Source organism: Diadema antillarum, unplaced genomic scaffold (genome assembly GCF_040938485.1).
Source record: "Diadema antillarum isolate AM-2024a unplaced genomic scaffold, OU_Dant_1.0 seq00000460_RagTag, whole genome shotgun sequence".
In the NCBI taxonomy this organism is placed as follows: Eukaryota; Metazoa; Echinodermata; class Echinoidea; order Diadematoida; family Diadematidae; genus Diadema; species Diadema antillarum.
The window spans coordinates 2,704,227-2,729,224 of NW_027271431.1; the positions used below are offsets into that span (position 1 = coordinate 2,704,227).

Here is a 24,998-nt window from a genome sequence, read left to right on the forward strand (position 1 = left end):
TTCCAAGATATGATAGCTCCAGCTTCTTACCTTTATGTCTACTAGAGTCGTACCCTGAAACGAGACTCGAGAGCCAGGAGTTGACATTGCAACAAAAGTCAATGTAGTGCCCCCAATGGCAGTAGTCATTCATCTTATGGCAATAATTCTTGTTTCAGAATTTATTAACCTTTAATGTTTCTGTAGGGAAAAAAAAGGATCATTTCTACCCAGGGCTGATTTTGTTTCTTCAGTCATATAGATGTGCCAAACAGTAGTGCTCGTATTATTCTCCTGTAATGAGCCCTAACATTTTCTTTTTTCTAAGATCTTAAAGACATAAATTGTATTCAAACCTTCTCTGCCAGCATGCCACTGAATTATATCTATGATGAAGACAAAATGTTTCAGGACAAAAGTGTAGCTGTGATCATTGATTTCATTTGTGTTAGCATTTGAGCAACAGTTTTATGTAGTTTTGATTAATCACATGGAAATTCTGTTTGATGCCTTTTTTCTTTTCTTTTCTTTGCTGTCTTTTTTTTTTTTTTTTGCTTTTGTTTTTGTCCATGTGTCCTCTAATAACACTGGACCCCCAGGGTCTGGTTTTAGGACGGATATCCAGAAATACAATTGAATGAATTTTGCCAAAATTATCCAAGCATTGACAGCCGAAGGTCAATCATGAGTTTTAACCAAATACTTTTAACGAGCTTCCTCTTTCATTTACTTCGAAAGAGGAACTCTAACCCAGGTTTTCTTGCCTTCCATTGAACCGGAGACTTGAATGGTGCATTGTTGATCTCTAGCTGTGTCATTCAAACCATTATAACTGTGATGGTGGGGTTTCCCAGTATCTGCCATAGTTGGTATTCATGACTACTGCTGTTATTCATAGCTTTTATTTTATTTTATTTTTTAGCCATAGAGAAGCAAAGCTTTATTCTACAGAAAAAGAAAACAAGAAAGGGTTTGGAGGCATTATGAAGAAACATTGCTTCAAACCGTTATGTTGTCGATGAAAAACCATGAGTCATTCTGTGTAATGATTTAGTTGGGAAAACAAAACAAAACAAAAAAAACAATGGCATTTCAACAAGTCTGGCTCTGTAGGAATGTAAGATTAGCCTGTCTAGAGCGAATTGAGTGTTCAAACCAATTGGCAAGAAGTTTTGCCATCTCAATTTTTGTTGATTAGAGTAAATATTAAGTGGTGTGAGATGGATTCATTTATAACATTCCTCTTTCTATCATTCGATGGAAAACCAACTTACAAAATGGATTTTAAATTCCCTCTAGTACATGCTCATACCTAGAGTGTACACAGGGTTGTTCCACGAGGTACAATCCTCAAAATTTTAATACACTGTGAATTGATATTTGGAAGGATTTAATGAAAACATACATACAGACTTTGCCAGCTTGCTTTATTATGAAGTCATGAAGTTGTTGATAGCTAGTAGATAATTTCACGAGTGTATGAGTGCAGCATGTAATTTGGGTGATGTTCCTTCTCCTGAATGTTCAATAATCTGAAAATAGGATAAGGTCCATTATTATTTCAATTTTGGATTAATGTTCTCTTGGAATAACAAATTGAATGAACCTTTGGAATGACAAACCTTGTTTCATTTTTGGAGTTACAAACCTTCAGAATAACAAACCTTATTTCATATTTGGATTGACGAACCTTCCGAATAACAAACTGTAACTGTAATTTTCTTCATTTTAATCCTTTTATGGACCACCATTTCACATGCCACAGATAATTCATGCAAACAATTCAGGTGCCAATGGTTAAGCCAGCTATCTTCAAATAGGAGCTTACCAGCCTACGTACAACAGTCTATGCCTCTTGTCTCACACACAGTAGCAATACAGACTCACTCCTCGGCTACAGACTGTGAAAAGGGGATTGGGGGGAGGGAGGGGGAGATTGGAGTCTGATATGTTTTAGGGGGTAATTAAAGGTGACTGGAGTCACTGGAGGAGACGTCATGTGACGGACATGACTGCCTCCCTCCTTCCTCTCCCGGAACCTTCTCTCCCTTAGCGGTTTCCTTCTGGTCCCAGGAATCTTTGCCTTTGACAATTAAAGAGCCTTTCAAGAGCAGTCATGTGAAACATTGCTCTTCATTTTTTTTTATAATTCCTAGTTGTCTGTATTGGTATAGCCCGCCCATTTCTTACCTGAAGTAAGACAAAAAGGTCGTGAATGTGCTTTGCATTAGCACATAATGTCCTCAAACTGTATGTCGTCATAGTTCCGGGATAGGTAGTCTGCATAAGTTTCCCTGCTCTTACCCACTTTAGATAACTAGAGTAGCATACCTTGGTATTTGATTTGTTAAGACCCAAAACTATGCCAATCCTTGTATCTGCTAGAGCAATATTATTCATTTTCAAAACTCTTTCCTAGTCAACATAAATGAATCTGAAATGGCATAATTTACATTTGAGAAAAAGCAGGGCTTAAACTATCATGCCAACACAGCTTGAAGTCATGTTCCATCTCCAACTCCTACAGAAATAAGATTTAAAAGAGTTGATCAGGAGTGACTGCACGATTGATGCCTTATGAATGAATTTCTCATATAAGTCTTTGTTGGTAGTGAATGTTTTTGCATGCTTTAACATGCATGCACTCTGGCATGCGGACAGACAGACATTCACTGTGATGCATGCATACAGACAGAATTCTGTACATAAAAAAGTAAGATCCAAGGATCATCACGATCCCATAAATAGTGCACCCGATTTCCAAACTCTTTTTAGTCTGTATGTGTGGAGCTTTTCTCCCTGATTACAAAAGGTCACCAAGATGTCAGACTTCCACAACTCTTCTTATTTTTCTCTGTCTCCCTCTTCATGAAGAGCTATTCAGCATACACAAAAAATGTTGCATTTTGTACTCAGCCACTGATGTGGTTGTTTTTGAGCAGTATGACTTAAGATGAGAGCTGTCATTCTAGACTATTTGGGATAAGGGTACTTGAGTGAACATCCATGTCTCGAATCTTTGATTTACATGGAAAACTGAATATGCCACTGAGGAAATTGCTTACAAATTTATTAAAAGTGTGTGAGTATTCAACAACAAAAATCTGTGGTTTCTTTGTTCTCACTGTGCTTTGCATTCTGCTGTTTGCCTAGGTTCCGTCAAAGCCCTCATCAACAAGTTCCAGCAAACCCAGCTCAACGGCAACGACAACAGACACATCCAAACCGTCCACTAATCCCTCATCGTCATCGTCTTCAACGTCGACGCCCTCCTCCTCAACCACCACACCTCCGGTATCGTCCACCACCCCATCAGCGCCCTCGCCATCGCGCAAACCCCTGACCCCCAAGATTGACCGTTGTCTGGTGTGCCAGAAGGCAGTCTACCAGAACGAGATGAGCAAGTTGGAAGGACACGTGTTCCACCGGCGGTGCCAGAAGTGCAGCGAGTGCCAGCGAACTCTCACGCTCTGGAACGTCGACATCACGGGCGATAAGCTCTACTGCAAGCAGCACGGCAGCGTCGTCAAAAACAAACAACTCCAAGAGAGACTCGTTGCCGTCTAGCATTATTTAACTCGGTGTGTCTTAGAGGGACAACGGAAAGACTCACTTCTCTGGACATATATATGTGTGTACATTGTACTTAGAACAAGAGACTGAATGCTGTACAAAGTCAGTAGAATCATACTCCAATATAAATATAGTCTATGATTACTATCATGAGAATTCACCATACTTGCATATATGCTATACCATTTAGCGGAAGAGTCTAATGTGCTTTTATATATGATAAACATGATTATACTTTCTGTTAATGACATTTGATAATCTCTAACAGAGTAAGGATTACAGTTAATTAATATTCATATAATAATATGATAATATTTATATGATTACAAGGGATGCAAAAGTCACCTGTATGTGACTGTCTGTCAGTTGTGTCACCAAACAGGTTTTAATATGGGACTTTTCAGGATTGCTATTTGCTCTGCCGCTATAAAAATAAGCAACCAAAAAATGATCAAGAAAAATAGGAATATTGTGTGATTTTTTTTGTGGTAATTACCTGTTTTGGTTACTCAAAATTACACAATGTACCATCTGCACCTACGTAAGTATCGACAATCTCTTCGAGTGGTATTTAGGGGCAAAACAGAGACAAGCACTTAAAGCAAGGCAATGAAGATATGTCTGAAATAACTTTTTTATTTTTATTTCTGTGGCAGGATTCTGGAACTATAGCTTATGGTGTAAGGGTATGCTCTCCTGACAGAAGTGATACAATTTCAGTATTTACGTGAAAAGAAATCAAATATGGTGACTCATTGTACACCACGTATTATACAGACTTTTGCTTTTGTTTACTGGCCATGGCATGCACTACTTAAAACAATTGCACAGATCCATACAGCAGAATATTCCTTCAATTTTTTTTTCTCTGATTGGTGTACACTTTTGATAGAAGATTTTACTGATCCTGATCTACCAAAAGAAGGACAAGAAGGAATGCAGTGGAATGATATTCATGAATTAATCGGATGTTACTCGTATGACCTCAGCTGACCCCATCTCTGACCCTCGTCTGTATCTTTGGTGCATCCTGGGATGATTGGACACTGCGGCTTCCATGCACGTGGGTGTGAACTATACAGGAGTTGCCCTCATTTTTTGAAGTAACTCTCGTCTATTTTTTGAAGTAACTCTCGTCTAATGTCACAGGCGGGAGTCAGAGGAGGAACCGTCCATCAACATTTACCATTTGAGGTGCGTGTAGCTGCTGTGGCCTTCAGCGTCCTTCTAGCGTTGTCTGATGGCAGACAGAGTTTGAACAATATTGCTGTGTTCTTGATGACACGATGCAGTTTATTACTATCGTGTGAATGTTAACGTGATATCATACAACATCTGAGCAGGTACACGTATAGACTAGCTGGCATACGCGGAGAGGGACCCCAATGCATCTTTGGACCAATCGAACTCCCAAGGCTTTGCCACCTGTGTGGAGCGCAAGATTTAGCATGGCCGCTGACATGTGGAACCTTTCCACGCAAAAAAACAAAGCTTGCACAAGTTGCATCTCTGCCTGGTTTAGTAGGTGTGAGAGTAAGCACAGAGTAGACACAGTTTATACAAAAGTTTCAAGGGAGTTTTGGGGAAATTTATATATGCACTGGACAATGACTTGTGATCAAACTCCGCTATCACTGATTTCTGGCAGCTAATGAGGGAACTTGAGGAATCACAGTGTTCAGAGTATGGGTGACAATAAACATGTGGTGCAATCCTTGGGTCTATTTGTGCTGACTTTGTAACATGATAGTATAATTTTTTTTTATATGTACATATGAAAGTTTTGTAAATATATTGTATAATCGTGGCTAACAAAGAGATGATATAGCAAAAACATACGTTTATCTTTGTGTATGAAAAATGTAATCAGGACTTTGAATAGAACTATTATTGTTTGTGTAACGTGTCAAGTAATGGCATTATCCCCTGCTCCTAGTGGTAGGAAATGTGAATATTTTGCATTGAAAATCATACAATTATTCCCTGCCTGTACTTGGCATTCTTTTGAAAACAGTTTTGGGGAAAAGATCATTTCAAGTGTAATATTTGAGGTTATGATTATGACATGTTGTAATGTGTGTAGGCCTACAGTGAAGCATGCAATTTTAGGCAGAATTCTGGACAAATCTGTCACTCCTCGCTCTCTCTGTATCCTCATGTCGTTATGTGACTGTCAACAATTAGCAGCAGTTTGCAATTAGGTCTGGATCTTTATGACGATAGTTTGATGTCTGTAAGCACATGTTGTAGGATGGCATGTTTCGCTGATCCTATCCCTCTCTCTCTCTCTCTCTTTCTTTGTATCTATCTATCTATCTATCTATCTATCTATCTATCTATCTATCTATCTATCTCTTTCTCTTTCAGTTCTTGGTCTTCCATTATCCGAGAATTACTGGTAGTTGTAGAACAGAATATTCATGATGGACATACTGTGTTTACCTTTAAGTTGTAACTACGTTTTGCGTAGATTATGTGATAGCCTGCATACTCTCACAGAAGTACCAGATACATACTTTCTTTGAATTTATTTATTTTTTTACTTTTTCATTGCTTGTAATATGTTATGTAATATTGTGCACTATAATGCCAGTCAGATTTGATTGCCGCACAGCTTGCAGGAGAAAAATCTTAAAGGGCAGTTCAGTTTTTGTTCCAATGCTTTTCCTGGCATTATCAATGTATTCAAGTTGTTTGACATAGACCAGTGAAACTGTAGCAGTCACATGTTGAAATATGGGATTTGGTTTAGATCTTTTTTTTTTTCTATTCTCTATATTGAATTCATTATGTGTGTATAAGTGCATGTGTGTTTAGTGTGTGTGTGCGTGTGTGTGGTATTCACTATTTTGTGTATGGTGGTTCATGATGTATTCTTATTCCAGATTATTCCAGCTTGGATTTTTCAAGAGAAGTGTGTATTCTGTATTCTCACATTCCCTCAGTTTATTCATTTTAGTGGATAGAAAGAGACAGAGGTAGTTTGAAATGGCCAGTCCCAGTGTGACCAAAAAAAAAATTATAATGATACAATACAAATATTGTAAACTTTTGCAAAATTCTGCAGTCTCAAATGCAGATTACACAGTTTTGTAAGTTAAACAGATTCTTCATGATTGTTTTCCTTTGTGGCTTCATTTGTGTATTTGTGGGTTTGGTTGTTTGTGTGTTTTTTTTTTACCAAACATTGACTCTTCTTTGGATTCCAAATAATATGATTGTCCTAGCTCTTTCATCATTTTTTTTTTTACCAGCATGAGAGTTTCCATGATTTGATAAGGTATTTTTGTACCAAAATGAAGAAACTGTTGTGATAGACTGTTTTGTGTGTGTGTGTGTGTGTGTGTGTGTGTGTGTGTGTGTGTGTGTGTGTGTGTGTGTGTGTGTGAATGAGTGTTATGGTATTTTCAAGGGAAGATTAAGACAAATGGGATTTTAAGGGGATTGTTTGCAATCTTCAGCATCAATGCAATGACAGCATAATGAAATATGTTGGTTTTAACTCATTCCTTCTCACATTCTCTCTCCAATTTATGTTCAATGTTTTACAAATTTAGTGCCTCTTTCATTTCTATATTGCGAGCAGTGCCTTCACATCAAATCAAATCAAATCAAATTAACATGCCACCAAGGGATAGATAAATGGAACTTGTGGCTCTACAAGCAGTGAATTTGGGGAGAATTTGTTACTGTTTGTAATCAATACCTCATAAAATAGCATTCAACTGCATGATTGTATTCAAATCAATGAAATCGTTGTGTATAAGTGTATTTGATTGTTGATATGAGATGTGTTTTTCTCTTGTTGTGTTTCTATATATTCCATGTATATAGGCACGCAAGTCCAATAAAACCAGGTTGTATTCAAACAATAAATTGTAGAATTAGCACATGTTTTGATATCATTGAAAATTCATTGTGACTGCATGGATTAGAAATATGCAAGTACACTACTTTTTTTTTTCTTTGTTATTTCTTGAATATTTGTTTAAAGACTATATATAATGTAAGTGTCTCTGTTTCATGCTTTTATTTGCCAGTTTTCTTGGTGTATTCTGATGTACCATTGAACTGCTTGAAGTAGCAGTGAGAACTGCTTGAAGTAGCAGTATATATCAATATGACTTAGACAAAAGATGTGTGTGGAGTTGGCTGCAATCAAATCATTTCACAGAGCCCCAGTCAAGTTACACGAACAAAATAAGAAAATATACAATTAGAATGTTGAAATAGTTTTGTTCCTGATTTCTGGCTGAAAGGTGATGTATATTGACAAGAAATATTTGTATCTCATACGTTTCATATTTGTCATGGTTGCATTTGTTCAGTGTGTATTCATAATCGTTTCGATGTATAAAGGACTGCAGAATTATCGTATGCAATAGCAGTTTACTATGTCTCAGTAATCCTTGTTCATTGACAGATTCAGTGATAGACTTGTATGTTTTACAGTAGCAAATAGTAGCTGCTTTTTCATGTGCGAATGAGGATGATGTGTGTAATGTATGTTTACGTAAACTTGAATACAGTAACAACGTGTACACTTATTATATTGGTATGTAAATAGTTAATATATTTTTGTCTGTCGCAGTGATATGTAAGCATGAGTGTGTAACAAGATGAACTGGTACAGACAGTCATTTTTTTAATGTAACCTTACCACTATGTTACTGTGGATAGCATATCAACATTTATAGTAACATGGAAATACTGATGAGAAGATTTGAAAACTTACAATCTACTTCAGTTTTTTTTTCTTGATCTTTCTTGCTTCTCTACCTGTGTCATTTTGTATACCACACACATGCGGTGCTAGATCACAAATTTTCACATGATAAGAAATAAAGAGCAAGCTTGTATGATAAACAGATGTTGTATGGTGACCTTGTTTATGTTGTGGTGGATTGGTTGAATACATCTCAAAATGAGTGTTCCTCCCTTGGTAGAGAGATAAACTTGAAGAGTTTGTTTGCAAAAACCAATAAGTCCATATTTGCAAAATGGAGATATTTGCGATTAAAGGTCAGGAAAAATAAAGAGAATGATAAGAAAATTTTTGCTTCTTTTGACCATAACTTCAAAAATGTACTTCTATATGTAATGGCCAATATATCATTTAAAAGTCATTATTTTGTACTTTATGACAGAGACCGTACTGCAAAATCTTCAAAAATGGACTTATCGGTTTTTGCAACAAACTCTTCACTTGCTGATCACATCAGTCTTTGCACTGTTGTGTCACATGCAAACAAGATTTGTGCTGCCCAAAGTAAATTGATCTATTTAATGATAGCATGCTGAGCGTTGTGACTATCAGCTCGACCATGACCAGTAATTTTCGAGGAATCGGGACAATTTCCATGAAAGGTAACATCGTGCACGTACTTGGTGCTGTTCCAACAACAACAGAATTGATTTTGGATGCTTTTGAAGCTATGCAGTTTTGATGAGATGGATGTGTGTGCATGTTTTGAAAGAAGGAACATTTTCATGTTTACAATACATGTACTCTGTATATGAAGGCCTATTTGCTTAATCATTTGTTAGTCCCTCCATTAAGCGTTTGTGAATTTAATTCATATAGAAATCTTTCTCTTACAGTTCAGTGCCACTCCAATCCTGGCAAAGTTGACTTTGATAATTATATACTGGAATCAGACAAAGAAGATGGTAGAAATTTCCCAAATATTTACGCAAAATGATACAAAGGAATAGTTACAGAATTTCATGTGAAAGCAGGCATCACATGTTCTTTAAATAAAGAGTAATGGTGTTGGTCACATCTATTGCAAATGAGACAAAGCAATGATGTCATCTCTTCACAACACCCCCATTGGTTTATACACAAAAATACTCTGTCTTTGGTCTATGATATTGCAAGTATTACCTATACATCGTCATCACTGCCAGGTTTAATATTACATTGTTTGGTGCAGAAGTTGCAAGTTTTTCTCACTGAGTTCATGTCAAAAGGGTTAGATTAAGATTTGTGGACAGGTTAATACCAATGGGATACTTGTGAGGTGATAACAATTCAATCACGTATTCATGACCATTAGATTGCCACCAATACATGTATCACTCTTCACTTAATTGCAAAACTTTGATATTCCATGATTTTCCTATAGATTCAAGTCGATTTTTATGAAAAAAAAACAACAACAATATCTTATCTTGGTCGTGTGCTCTTTGCTATGAGCATCTCAAATATCGTGTGGAATTGCTCCGTAAGTGACTAATTTCAGTGATAAGATGTATATGGCAGACGACACATACACAGTGCCAGGAGACTGAAGGAAAACGACTTCCTAGCACCAAGTCCGCACAACCAGCGAGTGTTTAAGAGCCCCGATCTTCCCGTTTGACAAACAATTATCATTATCAGCCATCATTGTGTCAATTTACACGATTACGGGCGGGAAGCAGACGAGCCGTAGGTGTGGCCTTTGAAAACAAAAATAAGATCAAGGAGCACTGCTAATGTACATTACTGTACATGGGTGTATAAACGCACACGCACACGCACATACACACGCACACACACAATGACACACGCGCAAAGATTCAAGGTTTTAATTCGGGCACGTAACGGTTGCGACTGCACAGCAGCGCTTTTACACAAAGTGGTTTCAGGTCAAACCCCACCCCAAACTCACACACGCATACACACAAGAAGAAGAGGAAGAAAGGGGAAAAAAGGAGAAACCAGCTTTTGATAATTATGTTCTTGACAAAAGAGCCCTTGGATAACATTGATATAAGATAAGTTTTGTCCCTCGTCTTCAACATTCCCTACAATGAAAATGCTCAGTTAAGTGATGCTGTCCTGATGTAATTTATTTTTTTATTGTTCTTTCTGTGAGAGAGCAAGGCAAAGACAGAGTTATTTTTTTTTTTTTTTTTTTGGGGGGGGGGGGCTGTTTGTTTGTTTGTTGGGGGTTTTTTTTACATTATTTAGATCCCAGGATTTTTTTTTTCTTGCGCGTATTGTTTAGTGTTGGTATTCAGAGCTTTCAGTGTGCTCATTATGACGCCCCTCCCCCCCCTTTTTTTTAGCTTAAAGGAGTATAATATTTTTGCCCGTGCGTAAACAATAGATAGAGGGGATGTGGGGGGGGGGGGGGAGATTGATGTGTAAGACTTTAAAAACTTTTTTTTTTTGTAAAAACTTTGGTATTAAAAATTTTTCCGAAAGTCTCTTGATCACCTGAATAACGTCGAAATCTCGCCACTGTCGCATTTTTCTCTGGATTTTTTTCAACATTAAATGCGATTTGTCATATATAGCCACTCAAGAATCACTGGATTCCCCCATCCCAAAGAAAATGGCATTGACATTGTATGTGAACAGGTTCGTAATGGTAATAAATAGAGACAGAGGGAACTCCCTAACAAAACATTTTAACTTCACTCTCCAAAGAACATTCCGTAGCTGCGACAAATGGATGGACCAACGTCAACTGCAAACACTTATCAAGCAGATAAACAAATAGCAGAGTTCATTTGGCATCCCGGAAAAATATCGAGACTATATAATTGCAGCAGGTACACGTGTATAAAAAGGGGGCAAAAACCACTGAAAGGGGAAGAGACTAGTTGAAAGAATCGATTTCATGTTTTGGCATTAAATACCTGAAAGTCGACGTTTGTAATATTTTACCAAGAGTGAGAAGAGGAAATTCGGACAATATTATTTCCCCTTCATCCCTCCTTCACTCACTTATTTGATAACAAGTGATACTGTTGGAATAGTTGGAATAGCAACGAATGATATTGTTGGAATATAGTTTGGCATTTATTACGCGTTAGCGATTTAAATCACCTAGTTTGCTTCAGTCAAGTTTCACACCACACCCTCCTTGTGTGAAAGTTCGAATAATCGCTCATGTCAAAACTTGCCACAAGTTATTCTAGAATCGCTCAGCAATATTTGCGTGACCTAAAAACCAGCAATATTTGTATCTATTCTCATATGCATGTATATTCCATCTCACAATTAGAAATAAATGTAGATATCCGAGAACTACTTTTTGTTCAAGAACTAAATCATTACAATAAGAGAAGAATTCAGGTTTGTGTGTTTGTTTGTTTGTTTGGAACTTGCAATATTACTCGGACAACAGCCAAACAAAAAGTATTCGATTTTTTTTTTCAGTAAATATCTTTATTTATCGAGTTACGATTGTTATTCTTGATTTTTTTTTTTTGTGGGGGGGGGAGGGGAGGGGACACTGGAAACGTTAACAATTGACATTATAATGCCTTCTATTTGATATTTGCGACATAGAAGAAAAACAATGGCATGATGGAATAATATTTTATGGGAAGTTTATCTATCTCATTTATTAACAATCGCAAATTAGTAGTCTTCCCTATGTCTATTGATCTTGTCCGGAAAACACTAAATAGGCCTACTTTGAATAATAGATTCCATAAGAAGACAATACAAGTGTTATATTGACAGATGTCATGATTACACCACAGAGGAACTAAAGGCGCGTCTATTACCTCTTTGATTAACTACCTGACTAAGAAAGAGACGCTCCTTGCGGAAGTGCCCCACCCAACAACCTTTCATTTCCCCCCACCCCTTTGGTCCTCATACCGTGTCTACAGAGAACCGATCAACCTGCTGTACACACCCTTAACATGACATCGAGTCATACTTTGCAAACTTTATACCGCGCTGTATAACTACCCTCAAACTTTGGACTCTGTAAGTGTTCTTACAAAATAGTGGAATGAAAAGGGGAATCGAACATCCCTGAATCCATTATTGATGCTGTTAGTTTTGGTCTTGGTAATCGGGATTTGCCAGGCAATAGGCTCATTCTCAACTACATACACGTGTGGTATAGTTCAAATAATAGTGGAGATAGTCGCTCGCTTGGAGATTAAACCAATAATTGAGCCGACTGCGGCAATGCATCATGATAATGTATTATTATGCTATAAGCGTGCATTGCGGAAGTTGTAAACTATAAAGCATAAACCCATAAAAACTGACATCGTGCAGAAAAAAAAAAATCCCGGAGTACATATTTTCGTTAATGTTCATCACTAATTTATGTACCTCATCCCGACCAGTGCGTAATTAAGTATGATGTGACAACGAGGAATAATTAATCCGTAACTCTTTTCAGTTTCCTTCTTCGGCATGATCAGCAAAGTATTATTGCGTTTGATCATTGGTCGGGGCCCTGCCATGTCACGTGTGTGACACTGATGTAGCCAGCAGGTTGCCAGATTTTACTGAATATGGATTTAATTTCATTGCAGAAGTTCTGAATAGAATACTCAATCTGCGGATGTTGCATCGAGGTATTCATGCAGTCCTTGGAAACAACAATGGCTCAATGTTCAATTAATTTTGGGAGAGGTATTACGAGTACAAAATTTATCAATCAATGTAATGAATGGGATGTGATAATTTTGGTTCTATTTCTGTGCTATCATAATTATGATGATGCTTAATACTGTCAGATATTGCAAGATAATTGTGTACACAAGTTATGTATCTGATGAAGTCCACATTCCTCCACCTTATAACCCAGTGAAATGTAGATATTCTATGCCAAATCTAGCAGTCAAAAAGCCCATGCAAGAAGTGCTTATACGTAAGCCCAGAAATGTTTTCCTTTGTGTTTCATTATCATATTAATGATCGATTCTATGGGACAGTCGTCTGATCCGTGTTGCCCGTATTTTACTTTATTTACATGTAAATTCGATTAACACTGCCTTTCTCCAGCATACACCCTGCGTGCTTCCGTCACCTCTTAACAATCCAAGGTCAGTGGAGCGAAACAAATTTGATTAAATTTCACCGTGCGTCGCTGATCGAAAATAATAATTCATTTCGATAATTTTCATAGCAGTTGTGGTCTGCTCACACAACTGCCAAACCCTCGTGCTGAAAACGATAGGATTCATATTCACCATGCAGTATCATATTACAATGTAGTAAATAAAAAGAGGAAAATAAGACGATTTAAGAAACATAAACAGGTTTAATGTCATTTCACCAATAATCTATACAGGATTCGAACAGGTCTGTGTAATTATTTTGTACTATAGGCCTGTTAAACTTGTAATCGCAACCATTCTTTCCCGTGTAGATTATAGGAGTATTTAGGGCCTAATAGTGAAGTGTGTGTGTGTTTGTTTGTGTGTGTGTGTGTGTGTGTGTGTGTGTGTGTGTGTGTGTGTAAGGATATTCATAGAAATAAGAAACATTGCACAAGTAGTGCTTGCGCCAACACATCCTATCATTAATGCGAATCATGTTGAATAACCTTCAGATTTTGTATTCAGGTGCAGTTTCTGCAGCGACACTTTGGAAATGATACATTTCACAATTTCATAAACTTCACAAATTTAGTGAGATGGATTTTTTTTTCTGATGCTGTTGTTGTTGCTAATGTGTTGATATTGTCATATTGATGGACTTTAAGGATATACTATAAAATGTAATAAATTGTTACATTTATTTTCCAAGTATTCATTCTTACGTTTGCTTTTGTTTTTATTTTCATCGCTTGTTGAGAAATGTGCATCAGTTCAGGTTTTAACTTCGAAATGAATGAAATGAAATCAGCAAATCGGAGACAACTAGTTCGCAGTAGCGCAACAAACACTGTAATTTTGAGACCTGTGTTATCCACGAAAGCAGACTATCCGTCTTGCGCAAATCATTTACACTACAGTTTTGGGTCTGCTCGAGTAATTAAACCAGTTCATGGTTCTCCTTTGAGCATGAGTATAGGCTACAGAAAAGCTTGTTTGTACTAACAGGCACGTTGGTTTTAAAATTCACTAAGGTAAGTGTCTGTGATGTCATAGTTGTTTATGTAATCCTTATAGATGGTGCTCGTCAACACATCCACGTGACAGCAACAAAGTGTTCTTTAGAGCCTAGTGTTTAGTGATGTAAATACTAAATAAGAAGTTTGTTTTTATGCATCCAATGCATGTTTATACGTCATCTATTTAGTATCACTTTCATGGAGTTGGTCATGTGATGTCACTGTTCACAAAAACTGCGTAAAGTACCTTTATCTATCCAGAGGATACACTGTAAAAACATCGGTGTTAGATTTAACACCACGGGTGTTAAATCTAACACCGATCAAACTTCAATAAAGGACCACACCCACAGGTGTTAAAAATGCACTGTGATGGTGTTGAAAAGTGTTCACTTGACACTTCGTGGTGTTAATTTGACACTGTACCTGGTGTTATTTTGACACTGTACTGGTGTTAATTAAAAAATGACACCACATGGTGTTGATTTGATATTTGTTGGTGTTAATATCAATGGTTTAACACCCGTCCATCTTCAATAAGAGACCACACCAGCTGGTGTTACTTTGGTGTAAATTTATTTTCACATTTTTTTCAAAAATCTAGTATTTTAATGTAAAATTCTTGATCGTCTTGTTTAAATTAAAAATCAACAAGAAGTGCAGTTACTAAGAAACTCTTCAAAAAACAGTTTAAAATTTGGAAATGACACCCGGAGATGTTAATTCAACACCATAAATGAGCACCGAAAATTTAACACCAGCTCGGTGTTCACTATTTAACACCGGACTTTTTGCAGTGTAGAACCTTATTTAATTTCAGAAGAAGTTGAAAACTTTCTTAGGTGGAAAATCATAATACGCCAAAGACATTGCATGAAGATGCTCCATAATTTTGAAGCCCTTCTAGTAGGTCCTTAAAGATCCTATATGAAGGGAATAAATGTTCGTAAAATTCGTTTGTAGATGAAATATATGTTGGTAATTGACCAATTATGCAAAAAGTTTGGCTCAAATCCCCGCAAGCATCTAGATATCCGCTATTTGCAAGTCCCAAACATCCCCCTCCCTCCCCCTCGAAAACCAGCCACAGTACGGGACTCCAAAAGTTGTGACGTCACGCCAGGGTAGTTAGAGCCACGGGCCCCGGATGCTCTGTAGAAAAGCATTTGGCATCGGGAAAGAATTTCTGTCAATTTTTTTTCAAAGTCTGAAATCTCTGCTATTTATACTTTTGACACCAACTCTTTACTGTTTGTCTACACTTAATAGTATTATCATGAACTGCTTCTTCTCAAACAATTATTTTGTATTACTATGATCTGCAACAAGCCCAAATTTCACACAATTATCACAATTTTCTCCTCATAGTTTTGGTGCGAAAGTAGATCCGGTCGGCCGTCGGTCGGTATGACGTATCACCTCGCAGCTCGTATCGTATGCATTGTACGTACGTACGTGCGGTTCACATTTGTATCATCGTAACTTTTTCATAGCGGTTCGTTTCGAAATTTCGCGTCGATCAATTTTGAGCTTTCACTCCTTCCGAAAATGGCCGAGAACAGTGAGTTATCAGAGTGATCTTTTTATGGACTTTGAGGAGTACGTTAGTGAAGAGGAATGAAGCGACAAAAGCAGAGAAGGGGACGAGAATATAGACGAGGACGATGGAAGTTGGGAAGATGTAAGCTGGGGAGAGGACGATGGAGAAGTGGGAGAGCAAGGTGCTGTCGACGTCAATCCAGCCGGGGAAGCAGCGGCAGGGCCACGGGTGCCGCAACCCTATGAGCCGCTGCCTTTCGATGGAGATGGAATGGCAAACGACGGGGATGCTCCTCGTCTCGATTTTAGACATATTCATTAAGACATATTTCAAATTTCATGGCGAAATGATGTTTCTATCTTGAGAAATTTAACTTTGAAATCACAGCAATATCACCCCATTTTTTTACGAGCACGCATGAAAATGTGACCCAAATCATGTTTGCAAACAACGCCGAAAAGCTGCATTCGCGTGTGGATCTCCAGCGATCAGATAATGAGCGTACAGCGGTTAGAAAATACGCGTAACAAGCGCAGAAGCCACTCCCCCTATGTGTTGTCATACCCTGTGTGCGCTGCGTGCGTACGTACGTGCTCGGTATTCAGTTTACATTCGATTCACATGTACCGTATTGAGCGCCCTACAACACGTACGAACCCCGCGTATGTATGCAGGCGCAGCTAGCTAGCAGCAGCTAGGCAGCCCCGCCGGTAAAATTCGGGGAGCCGAGCGGACGAGAGAGCATCGCGATTGCAAGCCAGGGCAGCCGGCATGGCGAGCATGGTTACGTTCGCACTTTGGCTAAGCGGACATGATTGTATTCACAACCGACTTCTCGGCTTTATAGTGCCAGTGACTCGAGCATCGCGAGTGCACTTTCGAAATATAAATGCCATATAAATGAACAACGATAAGATCATAACCAATCCACAAGTAAACTAATAATAGTAGACAGAAATTTAGTCTGGTTGTTTTGCAAGACGTACGTGATTTGTGAGCGTGACTGTATCCGATATGTACAGTACAGGGTGCGTGCTATGCTGTGATGCGTGTTGTAGGCCTATAGGAGCTATCGCAAGCGACACCAGCCCAGTTTCCTGCCTCGATATGCACATCATACACAACACATACACACACACACGTAGTGACACACACACACAGAGGTAGCTCTTTGCTGGCAGCATCTGGCGTCCGCACCGTACCGCGCGCTGGCACGTACAGAGTCGCATCACTCGCGGATTAATCTTTTACGCGGGACGTTATTTTTCCAACCAAAATAAAACTAAAAAAGTCCTCTCAAAATTCTAAATTTTCTGAATATTATGTGATGTATCAAAAAATCGTTCACTAGAACATTTTTTTCTAATAATTCTTAAACAAATTAGAACATAAAATCCATCATAAGAGAGCGATATGACGCAATTTTAAAGCTTTGACAGCACTGCATTTGCGTGGACATAAGAGGGAATACCCTTACGTGACATCATAATCTAGGGGTCTTGACTCAACGGGGAATAAGGCTTCGATATTTTGACGAAATTTGAACGCATATTCCTCAAAAACCAACCTTTTTAGGGGTTTGAAAGATGTGAGATAGGAAAGTATGGTTAATAAGCCTTTCAAAAACACAAACAGTCCAGTTTTTGGCGATCGGCTTCTTATGTGAACTTTAAGCAAGTGTGAAACTGACAAGACAGCTGAGTGTCTGTTTTCAACGGCATTAGTTTAGAAAATGTTTCAAAGTTAAAATAGACAACGCTAACTAATTATACAAGCTAAAACAGTGAAACTACACTTTGACCGAAATCAGTTGTTGTCTGACTAGATCTAGCTCTATAAAGAGGGATGCTTAATTACATTCATTGAAATAAGTCTGTATATCACTCGAAACAATACAATGTGACCTTTTGTCTTGGTAGTTTATTGTTTTGGAGAGACAAAGTTTGAAACATATAGGTAAACATAATCAAAAAGCTGTACTATAAGAGCCCTAATAAAATACTATAGGTTTTCCCGGCCAATTTCGCACTTTTGTCAGTCCATTTGATAAAACGTTCATTCAATTTAGCGAAAATCGTCGTCACTGCACATTCTGTCATTCAAAATTGCAACTTGTTCGTTCAATTTAGCATTTCGGTCAATGAAATTCGCACATGTGCCTTTCGAATTCGTAAAACGGGCATTCAAATTGGCACGTGCTCTTCAGTCATTCAAATTCGCCAGCACTGGCGGAACATGGTATTTCAGTCATTCAATTTCGCGTATGGGCAGTCAAATTCGAAACATGTTCATTCAAATTGGCGTAATGTTATTTCTATTTTGAAAAGGTGAGAACCGTGATTTATACGTATTTAAATGTGAATTTTTGTTTCATCCACACACTGTTAAGTATATAGTAAAGGTATCTTTGACCCTAAATAACTCAAGTTTGTTGTTCTGTAACGCCCCTCTTCTTCCATACATGTTATCAGAACTATACATGCCATGCTTGCACCAGTACCATAGATTCACTTCACTTTCTTATGTCCAGTCATGGCAGCACAAGTTAGATACAGGCGTATCTCTCAAGAAAACAGGGAAAGAATCATAGAAGCATTTGAGGGTAATAACCTTGACAAATTGATGGCTAGAGCTGATCCAAGAACTTTTATTTATTCCTAATGATAATTAACGCAATCTAGCACCCACCTTATGAAAATAATGAAACATGCAGATGAAAGAAATAATCATGTAAATTGAAACCTCCTTCTCCCAATTATTGACAAAACAAACTTAAGATCAATGTATCTGTGAATGAAATAATGCTATCGAACATTATAAACACATACACTTATTTTGAAAGTACTATTGCAAAGGTGATATCAGAATAAAAGCATAAACGTGTCTGCTAAATTGACTGCAGCAAACGCGAAATTGGATGCCCAAGAATGAATTCGAATGAACGAGCGCAGCGTTTACGTGATCACGTGACTATATCGTGCTAAATTGAATGAACGATTTGCGAAATGGTGCTTGTCTTACGAATTTGAACTGAAAAGGTGCTGATTCGAATGATGTAAAAGGTAATTTGAATGCTCCAAAATGAATTTGAATGAAAAGATTATAAAATTGAAATACCGAACATGCCGTCTAGTCTAAATTGTGCTAAATTGAATGCAGCAATTAGGAATTGGAATGAAAAAAGTGCGAAATTGGCCGGGAAAACCTATATTAAAGGTAACCCTATAGAATCACACGCACACATATTGTTTTGGTATACACCAAAACACAGACACACACTCGCAGACACCGATACGGAAACACCCATTTTTTTCTCAATATAGTATTTGATTTCAATAATATTCGTCTTGAATGTGAACAACAAAATACAATCAAGAGCGATCGGTGAAAGATAGCGTACATAAAACTACGATATCGTCAAATGAAGTGTTACTCCTTACTCTAATCAATTGATTTATCATACTCATTACTTTTTTTTCCTCTACAGAGGTACTTTATTCATTCATTTCCAAAACTATACATCAAGCGATTTCTTTTTTTAAACAATTGAATGGACACATACTAAAAAAAGTACAGATTCTTCAGTAGTTATTAAGTAAATGATCTCATCATGTTTGATACAATCTCAGAAACATTATCTAACAGTATTTCATTTCTAAAACTAATCGAGTTGTAAAGTGTGATCATTGTGCCATCACCTTACGAATAACAACCTCGCATAATCAGAGAGAAAGTGGAGTATGGAAGATGAACAACTCTTTGTTGTAAGATGATGAATATAAAGAAAATGTAAAGCGTGTAATTGCCAAATTTAGATTGGAAAATATTCAAATAAATGCACAAGTTGAATGGGATATGTGCAAAATACGAATGAAAGAGTACACGATGAAGTATGCGAAACAAAGATGTAAAGAAAAAGAGGAAATGTGGAGAAAGTTACAAAATGAATATGAGGAGTTTTTTTGTGATGACTGATGAAAAATCCGTCTGAGGAAAATGTAAGGAAATTAACAGAAATTCAGAAGAGATATGATGATATTTTAACACAGACATGTAAAGGCGCGTTTATAAGGTCAAGACAGCAATGGATGGGAAATGGTGAAAAATCCACTAAATATTTCCTTCAAGTTGAAAAAAGGAATGCTCAGGAAAAACAAATAGACTGTATAAAAAGAGATGGAAAGTATGTTAAAAATCAAGAAAGCATACTCAAGGAAATATCTTGTTATTATAAAGAGCTGTACTCTCAGAAGTCTGAATTTGATGTTGATGAATGTGCTGAGTATCTAACCTCAATCGAAATCCCCACTCTTACTGATGAAGAGGCAATGTCATGTGACGGACTGATTACTGAAAAAGAATGTCACGAAGCCTTTTTAACTATGAAAAAAATAATAAGTCACAAGTAGTGATGGACTGTCGGCTGAGTTTTATATGTGTTTTGGGAATGATGTTAAGTCTTTATTAACCGAAAGTGTGAATGAAGGTTTTCGGAAACAAGAATCATCTGAATCTCAGAAGCTGGCTATTTTGACATTATTGTATAAGAAGGGGGACAAACAATTTTGGATAATTGGAGACGAATATCCTTATTAAACATAGATTATAAGATTATAGTAAAGGTATTGTGTAAAAGATTTTTTATTATCCTTTCCAGAGAAGTTCATTATGCAGTTGAATAAATTGATTTATAATTTTCTGTGGAATTGTAGGAGAGAAAAAATGAAGCGATCTATTTTACTAAATCCTATTGAAAAAGGCGGTTTGAATATGTTTGATTTACATGCTCGATTATAATCGTTGTATTTGTCGTGGTTCTAAAATTATCAAAATTGTCTTCCAGACTCGCCATGGAAGTTTATGTTCAAATTTTGGGTAGAGAAAATCGGTCTAAGTCCACTGATAATGAAAACGAACTGTTCATGTAAAAATATGTTAGCACTATGCAAGAAGCATAGACTACCTTGTTTCTACACTCTTTGTTTACTTTCGTGGTGCGAATTAAGATATATTGATTTTCTTCATGTGAATAACATACTAGATGAAGTATTGTGAAATAACAGTAATATATGTTTAAATAGAAAAACTTTGTTTTTTGAAGAATGGCACAAGAAAGGTATCTTGACACTTAATGATGTAAAGCTGTAGTTGAAAATGGATGATTTAAATCTCCTGAGTCAATTTGTTATGCTCTTAATTCTGATAATTTATTAGTAGACTTTAAGTATTCAAAACTTAAAAAGGCAATTCCAAAGATGTGGGTGGAACGTATATCAGAAGTAGATAAATGTGAAAACTCTCACAAAGATTAAGTGACATTGATTTATATGCAATAAAGGACAATGATTATATCAGATTATCTCAAATAACATCGAAACAATTTTATAATTTGTTATGTGAGAGTAAGAAAAGTGATCTAACTATATTGTTAAAATGGAAAGAGAGATTTGATTTGAATACTGATTTTTATTGGAATACTGTTTTGAATTTTTTTTGAAAACTAAGGAACAACAAAGTTAAGCAATGCTACTTCAAGACATTACATTGTATTTTACCTTATAGATATAATCTTTTCAAATGGAAAATTGTATGTGACAATTTGTGTACATTTTGCTCTGAAACAGAAACCTTTAGTCATGTTCTCCTGGAGTGTCCTAAAGTGTCTATGTTTTGGAAAAACATCGCTGATTTTATTCAGTTCGCGTTTAGAGAAACAATTTTATTAAACGAGAAATTATTGATTATTGGAGTGGAATCAAAGAGTCCAAATGTAAGGAATATAAGTAAAATATTGATATATGCTCAGTATGCAATTTATAAACAATACATGATGCATTTACTTCAAGGACATTCATACAATAGTTTGAAAATATGGATTAGTTTTATCATACTCATTACAGAACTTATTCATCATCACGCTCCAACACGACCTCTTTGATCACCTCATTACAACACCTTTTTGTCAGTCTATCCTGTGAACACTCAAACATAATGGTAACCGATCCTTCACATCATTAGCTCCCACTCTTTGGCATGCATTACCCCTTTCAATAAAGAGCATATTTATCTTCCTTTGATTCTTTCAAGAAGGCGCTGAAATCTTACCTGTTCAAATTTTGATGATTATGTCATGATTGATTGTGTATGCTATGTTAAGCGCATAATAGAGAATTAATGATAATTATTATGCAGCTTTACATATGTGAATTATCATTATACTTTAGATACACAACATGACTCATTCTTCCTGTGTGCTATATACACTCCTTATTTCCACTTCGGCCTACCTTCACCCCCCCCCCCCCCTTCGTCCCCCGACTTAATCACACACCCACGCACACGCGCGCACACCCACATATACATAAACACAAGGAAAATTTGTTAGGTTTAGTGCTCTGTATTAACGATGAACAATGCCACGTTCTTCCGAGTAATAATAGACAAAATGGCTCCGAGGTAAAACTTGGCCGGAGCTATTCCACGTCAATTAATTACTGCAAGTGAAACACGAAAATGATGCCTTTAGTCCTTGAGTTGTCTACATTCGTGAAGGCCCCACCCTTCACTTGGAAAAAAAAAGTAATAAAACAAATGAGACTCCTCGTTGTCTATACAAATTACACACTTGGGCAAGTAAATTACATACTATATGCCGAGCTAGCATCTCAACACCCGTGCGAATATCATTTTTACCCAGAGAGTTTCCACGCCACACATAGATGTTTCGACCATACACACCCTGCACAGAATCCACGTAAGGTAATCCTGGCATGCATGCACGAACACTTCACGAACGAAATGCATGGCTCTGTATGTCAGAGGCACTTTATTTCGCTCATAATCCTTTTCCCGCCCGCAGGCAATTTAATTCCAAAATAATGTAATATATCATTTAACACATTAGCCTTCGTATCAACTGCTCATACGCCGCTCATCCACACTTATGCACACCCGCGAGCACACACACTGACATACACACACACACACATATATACACATGCTGTCGACTGTGCATAAACCAGTACTATACTTGGTTCTCTTATTTTCAAAAGGCTATTCCAACTGATTTCCGACGACATCTACACTGCCATTGAATGGCAAGATGATAATGCTGCAGTTCATTTCATAGAGTCAGACACGTATCCCGTTCCCATGGTAACCATCCTCCCCTTCCGCGTAGAGCCGGCGGATGTAATCTCTCGCTGTGTACAGCCCACATTGACCGTGCTCGATCAGCTCGCTGTAAAAATCGTTTCGCGCTCATTACCCACTCAGTCAAAACAACTGTATAAAACTGCCTACATTATATGCCTGTCTATCTCTCTGTCATCGAGAGATATTGATTATGAACCATGTAATGCGTTTAAAAATTTATTGTATTCTCTATGTCGTGTAATCTATGTAGAAATAGAGAAATATAAGTATATAATAATGTAGAGATATGGAGATAGAGCGAGTATATAAAGAGTATACGAGATAGATTAACATATAGATTTTTAAATATGTGTATATGACAGTGTGCATGTATCTTTTTGCACATCACTCTCGATGTCTTCTATACATTGAATCCGCCACAATGTGTTTGATGTATGTTTGTGCCGTGGCAGGCGTCTGCATATTATGATCTACTTAAATCTAACCTTGTAAAACGCACCCCTAATCGAACAAAGCGAATAGTTCCGCTGTCAGTGAGTGGTGACGTGTGTCACGAGAATTGCAAAGAAAGAGGCAGTCTTATTAACAAACAAAGCGCACTCCTATGTTTACTGGTGCAATGTCAAGGGTAGATCAGTAAAGTTGTCAGCGGCGTTCTGTGTAGCGGAAGTCTATTGTGTCGTCAGACTTTGTCTGATTATTATACGAGAAACAACAACAGCGTGCTCTACAGGTTTGATTCAACTGGTACGGAATGTAACCGCACTGTTTCTCGATCTCACGGATGAACTATATTTCTCTCTTACGGTCTGTGACGTCACAGATAGGCTCTCATTCATAATAGCATGTTTAAAAAGAGATCTTTAAAAACTACTCCATTCTTGGGAGTCTGATATACATAGCTGCCGCGTTATTTCATCATACTCAATAACTGTGATTTCTTATTATGATAACGGAAGAAAAGGTGAATTGTTGCAATTTGTTGTGTGGTCTGGATGCTACAGATGCCATATTAAACGTTTAACAAGAAGCTCACATCCATATGAATGATGTTTACACTTTTTTCGTGAGGAAAACCCCCCTCCCCTAAATACAATCCTGGGCCTAGCCATCAAGCATGTATTGCCGTACCGCGATACCAGTTGAAACTACGCGCGCCGAACGATTGCAATCGTTAGAAGTGCAGTGTACAGGGGAACGCCAAATCCAAAGGCACGGCTCTCACATTCGACTCGTGTGCTAAAATATCAATTCTGATGCAGAGGACGCTGCCGGTATTATTCATTAAACATGAAATTATGCGAGCTGATTCGCCTCACCATCCATAATGTGGGCAGTAATGAGATTAATTTTACGCGTTATATTGCTAAGCCTTTGGACGGGCACGTTTTAATATTGGTTTGTCGGTGACACAACATCCTTCTACATACAAAGCAGTTGCGTTCTTTATCAAAATAAATCGTCGATAGACAACTAAACTTGTGTGGTGTTTACTGGAATTAGTTATACAATGTGCTCAAGTTAATCAAATTGATAGCAAGTAGGTATCAAAACACGGATATAAGAAACTTTACAGCAAATGTGGTGAGAAAATAACACTTTTCGGATGGAAAGTTCATCACATACATAACTATCATCAATCAACACTCTTTTATATGGCACAGAAACATTCAAGAAAACAAACAGAAACAGAAACATTAACACACAACCAGACAGACAGACAAACAGACATACATACATCAACAAACTTGCTCGGAATCTGGGGAAAATCAAAAGCTTGCCAAACGAATTAAATGTCGAGTTAGAAGTAGTCAGCCGTTATTGAATAAGAAGCAAACGATATCCTTCTACACTATCTGAATGTCTCAAACATGCACACACACACAGACACACAGACACATACACACAGACAGACAGACACACACACACACACACACGCGCGCGCA

At 37.3% G+C, this 24,998-nt stretch overlaps 1 protein-coding gene across 2 annotated transcripts in view; it reads left to right on the forward strand.

Moving 5' to 3' along the window:
- The window catches only part of LOC139733041 (uncharacterized), a 55,539-nt gene extending 51,686 nt beyond the window's left edge, over window positions 1-3,853 (forward strand). For both annotated transcript variants that reach the window (XM_071643886.1, XM_071643885.1), the window contains one exon: window positions 3,133-3,853. In XM_071643886.1, coding sequence (XP_071499987.1) covers window positions 3,133-3,546 — 414 coding nt within the window. In that variant the 3' untranslated portion in view covers window positions 3,547-3,853. The remainder of the gene's footprint in view (window positions 1-3,132) is intronic.
- The last annotated feature ends 21,145 nt before the right edge of the window (window positions 3,854-24,998 follow it).